Source organism: Brachyhypopomus gauderio, chromosome 13 (genome assembly GCF_052324685.1).
Source record: "Brachyhypopomus gauderio isolate BG-103 chromosome 13, BGAUD_0.2, whole genome shotgun sequence".
NCBI classification, from domain to species: Eukaryota; Metazoa; Chordata; class Actinopteri; order Gymnotiformes; family Hypopomidae; genus Brachyhypopomus; species Brachyhypopomus gauderio.
In genome coordinates this window covers 17,279,007-17,285,006 of record NC_135223.1, presented here as the reverse complement: position 1 = coordinate 17,285,006, position 6,000 = coordinate 17,279,007, and the positions used below count along the sequence as shown (strand labels likewise).

General features: G+C 42.1%; 1 protein-coding gene across 2 annotated transcripts in view; it reads right to left on the bottom strand.

Moving 5' to 3' along the window:
• Positions 1 to 1,465: 1,465 nt before the first annotated feature.
• Positions 1,466 to 6,000, bottom strand: part of col15a1a (collagen, type XV, alpha 1a) — a 67,721-nt gene continuing 63,186 nt past the window's right edge. For both annotated transcript variants that reach the window (XM_076971343.1, XM_076971344.1), the window contains 5 exons: positions 5,864 to 5,914; positions 5,577 to 5,639; positions 4,545 to 4,742; positions 3,911 to 4,020; positions 1,466 to 2,429 (listed from right to left, as the gene is read on the bottom strand). In XM_076971343.1, coding sequence (XP_076827458.1) covers positions 2,171 to 2,429; positions 3,911 to 4,020; positions 4,545 to 4,742; positions 5,577 to 5,639; positions 5,864 to 5,914 — 681 coding nt within the window. In that variant the 3' untranslated portion in view covers positions 1,466 to 2,170. The remainder of the gene's footprint in view (positions 2,430 to 3,910; positions 4,021 to 4,544; positions 4,743 to 5,576; positions 5,640 to 5,863; positions 5,915 to 6,000) is intronic.

Genomic DNA, 6,000 nt, shown 5'->3' with positions numbered 1-6,000 from the left:
AACAGACTCCAACTAGAAAGAGGGGAAAGATGATCAGGAAGCAGCAATCATTTTTCAATGTGGCTTACACATGTAGAGTCGCTCACCCTTAGTGGACCTGGGTCCACCACAAATATGAACTATATTTAGACCGAAGAAACCGCGCATGAAAAGTCAGCCATATCCTTCATTAGGACTTAATGAGGCTAAGGCAGCTGCCTAATCACAGAGCATAGCACTAACAAAAACAGTGTAAACCTCTCCTTAAATGTATCAGAGTCCGAGGAAATGATCACACAGTGAGGGTCTTCAGATGTTCTTATGCTCAGGTGATCGCTGCAAACTAGTGCAAGAACGGGTTACACTTAACCATTTACATGATTAATTCTGTAATGTTTGAATGAAGATCAGTCAATTATTTCAGTGTAACAGTGACGAGCTAAGACAAGTCAACATTAGTACAAAACATAAAGTAAGTTGAATTGTGGAAAATGATCTGTAGGTGAGGTCAAATCTGACAGTTCCATGTTTTAAGTGTAAGGTTTCAATCCTCAAACCTCAAACACCTTCATATTACACAAGTCGATTTATGTCTTTAATGAGTAGAAACGTCTCTGTGTTCCAGAGCACTGCCACTGTACTGCCTGACTCACAAAAACCTTCCTAAAGCACCTAAGGCTTGTATTAAGATGTTATTTTAAACACATTAACACAACATAAAATGACCTTAACAAACTGATTATTGCATTGCAGTAGTGAATAAGCATGGTGCAATATTTCACGTTGACTCAAGTAAAACCTCACAATGCACAATATTTTTCCATTGAGTGAACAGATTGTGGGCAACATGTTTGTTGGTGGGTGATATAAGACCTCAGGATGGCAAAACTCACCAGGGTGGCTTTATAAACAACCAAGCCCCTTGGCGAGCCTTTTTCTACTGCTGGCCATTTTAAACTGTACCCCGGGACTCTCTGGACTACACTGTAATTAGGAGGTGCAAACACCCTAAAATTAAAGCGCTGTAAAAATGCAAGATTTGTTACTATTTTATTAAGCTATTTTATATTCACTTAAAATATTAAAATTACCCCAGTTAAAGTAATAATTTTATTTTCTGTAAGTGATTAAAGTTGTTTGAGCTTTTATTTAGAGTGTTATGGTATTTAACTTTCTGTTTACAAAAGTAGCACACTGAAAACACTGTCAACACAGGGGAGTAAATGTCAATGATGACCAAAGTTCACAAACTGATCCAACAGCCAGCAGTGTTCCAGAAGTTCATTAGGTTTGCACATGTCATGATACCGAGACCTTCAGTCCCCACTGCTATAACAGCACACACACTGAAAGACATCAGGTTTACCTCGACATCAATTTGTTAACTCAGCTGCCTCTGCAGTTTCCACATAGGCCTTAATAGCCATACTACATTCAGTTTTACTTTCCAAACATCACAAACATGACAGACATAGCAACATGGACATAGTATTTGAAAAAGATTTTATTCAGTAAGCACCAGTTAAAATAAAAATACTCCTTATCTCTAAACACTGCTCAAGTTTTTTGGCCTAAAATCTGAACATAGAAACAGATTAATTGTTTGCTCTCTGGGGGAAAAAATGCAGTCACGTTTTCATCAACTACAAAAGTGGAATATAATTTTATCAATAGAGATGCTGTACAAAATCTTGTCTTTCATAAAATAAGCAAGAAACAGGAGCAGAGTTCATATCAACCAACAGAACTATAAATTACATACTGATCCTCAGTTTTTTGACATATTAAGATTATGTGCGGTCAAGGTATAAATAAAACACTGAAATTAAATTAAATACTGACACATCTTTTGTTGCTCAATGAAAAGATGAAAATGTACAAGAAGGACATCTGTGGATTTGGTGAATTGGAACTGTGAAATGAAAATACAGTGCATCAAAATGACTCTTTGGGGGGAGGGAGGGTGGAGGCCCTCTGCTAGGATGTATCATGCTGCATAACAGTTAGAGAGCAATGGCTTTGCTACCAAATGTCCGTTTGCTCCAAACCTGACATGAGAACTGCATACTCCAGCTCTCACGGACGGTTCACTGGCGTCTGGACGACGGACCCCATGTGATATACTCGCCACCAGCTTACGTATATATACACCTTCCGGAATGTTAACATTCTGATGGCAGTGAAGCAAATGTTAGTATCTGTAGTGCCAGCGTCTGTGGCGGTATTGTGCCCGCCTGATTTCCTCCACAGTGTTGCGGTCAGGGTTGGTCTCGATACAGAGCACTATGAACTCATTGGAGCAGCTGCGTGTCTGCTGTCCCAGCAGGCCGCTGTATAAGAAGGAGGCCTGTCCCGTGATGGCCATGTCGCCCGCTCTCCATGACTCACAGTTCTTAGCATCCAGGCGACTGCCTTTCTCTGAGGAGCCGTGCCATATAGCCTTCTGGGGCCTGTTGAGAGAGGGCGTGTGTGAGTATGCACAGAGACACACGCAAATATATGAGTGCTATAATGACCAGGCAAAATTCATGTCCAGGTGCACTAAAATCTGGTCAGGGTGAAAAAGCAGAAAGCAGCATTAGGCAAGAGGAAGTGTCAGTGCGGGAGAACTGCTTTGAACAACAAACCTGCAGCTGGTGAGGCTGATTGTAAACAAGGCAGGTTAAACAAATACATAAATATTTACAAAATACACAAAAGTGTCTCTGATTTATTACCAGTTTATGAGCTTTTTTTTAAACTCAACATAAAAGTTACAATCGTGTGGTCTAGAAATTAAACTTCATTTATAATGAATTTCAATTCAAAGTGTGCAATCTGATATAACAACATAGTTATTATTGCCCTCTGGTGGACAAAGTTTTCAACTCATTAAACACTGATCAAGTTCAGTGTCTCAGTCCCACGGACGGGTTATCACTCCAAAACACACAGTGCAAATGTTGCACAAAACTATGACCACACAACCCAGCTGGATCTACTCTGGAGAGCTGTTATAAAAGGAACCCACTTCTAATAACATTTTTTTCATCATTACTTAATATGAACCCAATTAAAACTCAAAGGAAAAGTCGTTCACTGACATTTTCATATGACAACAGAGGCACTGGTAATGCTGGCAGGCTATTGCAAGGTAAAAAAAAAAACTGTGAAGAAACAGGCTACATTGTGGACCATAGAATATCTGCCGTCCACCTATGTTAATCCAACACAGTTTAGCACCACATGGTACACAAGTATTCTGTGCTAGTAAAAACACACATGTAGGCTCAAATCCACGACCTGCAACAGCAGTGCCGTGCTCTTCGTCTCAGACACATGTTGACCACATCTCCAGACCTCATGAACGCCAGAGTCCTTCTGTTGCGTCCATTCATACCTCCGCTGAAACAGGGAGTTACCACATGGCTTGAAAAGCCTAGTCTAACAAACAACCTTAAAAAAGCCACTAGCTAACCACAAGTGCAGCTCCACTGTCTCAGTCTGTCCTGGTGCACGACACGAGTAGCTATATTTACCACCCTGAGGTAGAAATAGGGATAAACAGAGAAAGACAGGGAAAAGCTAGCTGTAAAAATACACTGGTGGAAAGGGTTAGGTGCAGGCCCTGCCGCCTGGTTTGTGGCTGGCCAAACCTGCTTCTTCCAAGCGTCGATTTCATGGAAGTGCTCTGTTTGCATTTATGGGCTGAAACTGCATTAGATGTTCACTGCTGGGGTTTTTTTTTATAAACATGGGGGCAATCAGCATGCCTGGATTCCAGAAGTAGCAGTGGGTAAAAGCGTGCTACCCTCTGTATACCTTTAAGTGGTTGTCCCATCAATACCCAGCTGTTTGCTGGGCTCAGAAAGCTATCTATAGTGAATGTCTAAGTACTAAATATTATAAATATTGATGCGCTAATTGCCATCAGGGTTGTTAGTCAACTGACCAGAAGGGGTCACTCATCACGTCCCGTCCATCAAAAGAGTACAAGGGGATTCCAGGTGGGAGGACGTGGCTGGAGAAGATGCTCTCCCAGTTCTTAAAAAGAACCTCGCCCTGCAAAAGAAGAGGTGACATCAATCACTGAAACACACCACATCCTCCGTGCTCCGTAATGAAATATTGAACAGGAAATAGAAGATCCTCAGTTCAAACTGGAGAAGACGTAACTTATCAGGTTAAAGATGGTTTATAAACGAATGCTTTTTAGTTTATAAAATGCTGCACCATTTACGATATTTATGTTCTGACAAAGAGCAGAGAGATTTTTGTAAGGAAGCACATTGTTGCTGCAGCAGTAAAATCTGCCCTTTCCTTGAGGCAGTTTCAAAGTAGAGCTTTAAAGCTGTTATTAAAAGAGTTACGTGTAAACTATTTCATGATCTTTTTTAGTATCTTTCTCCAATATGCCAAAAAAGTTCAACTTGACTGAGATAACAAGTCCAACTGGATATAATGGAGAGTAATAACCACTGATGAATTGTAAGACAATGATATAGACCTAATGCCACAGCTACCACAGGGCTGCTGTACATATTCAGGTGTGGAGGTCAAGCAGGTGTGGAAGCTGCACGGCTCACCCTGAGGTTAACGATGGGTAGGGAGGAGCGGTAGGGCGGCTGCACCAGGTCGATCAGGTCCTGCAGGTGGTGGGACAGGAAGGCCCTGTACTCGTCTCGTATGCCCATGGCCTGTGCCTGCAGACGGCACTGCTTGTTCACCGTGTGGATGGAGCCCAGGTCTCCCGTCAGTGGTGTATTTAGGGCCACCAGTCTGAGCTGTCACAGGGAGGTCAAGCAGCACAAAGATGAAGGGAAGAGCCTTAAGCCTCATTTAGACATGTCCTGTCAAATGTGGGTTTATTCTCAAAGAGCCAAGCCTTATTTTTCATTTTAAGACCAAAGGAAGGAAGGATAAACGATATGCCAAATCTTTCCATTTCTGGATCTTATTCATCTCAAGCCAATACAATCTAAAAAAAAATACCCACAGGAGTTTATTCAGGTAAAACACAAATACAGACTGGCAAGGAGCTTCTTTCCTTCTTCCATTGTTCTAAGACAAACAGTTAAACCCTTTTAACCCTAGCAAGGGTCTTCTGGCCTACTTTCCTGCTCTCTACTGAGCTACTGCTTTGGGGAGCCTCTGTTTCTGTGTGGATCTGCCCTGGAACTAACCACAAACATAAACCTCCAGTGGCTGGGATGCCCTCCGACAGTGCTGGATGGACAGCACCATCATTTATAGTCTAAAATGGGATCTTAAAGAAGCCACAAGAACACAAGCTAGACCCAGGCCAATGGTTTTCTCCTACAAGGCTTTACACAGAAGCATGACAAATGTTAAATAGCATGCACTTTCTGTCCTTGAAGAAGAACAGAACAGCCTGAGAAAGGTACACTGTGTTGGTACACTGGGAACACTACATCCGGTTCTGTAAACATACAAGCATTTATCAACGTAAAAGCAACATCAGAATATGCACACATAAAAATGTGAGTGCTACACAGACACACAAACACACACACACACACACACACACACACACACACACACACACACACACACACACACACACACACACACACACACACACACAGAAGCAGTCTTACCGCACTTCCTGTGTGGATTTGAGGAGTACTGCTGAGTCGAGACGTCAGTATTAAAGGATCAGCCTGTAGGGGTTCAGACAGGCTTTTATACAGCTATACATCTAACATGGAAAGTGTGGTACATACACTTCCACACCTCTCTTCCCCCATCAAATGTACTGATGAGTACATATCACACATCTGCTTTACACTACACGATGAATAATTAAGAATGTCATCCTGTGTTTTCCCTCTTCTGTTCACGAGGAAGTGCTGCATTTGATGAAAGCCAGTCTGGCAGAACTTACATCATCTTGTGAGAGGACAGGAGAAGGCTGCGTCTCGATCAGCCCTCCGAGCTAGGGGGAAAGGCCACAAGAGAACACCTCTTGGTTTCTGTCTGAGCTCTAAAAACCTTGGGCTAATTACTAGACTTTAATTAGTT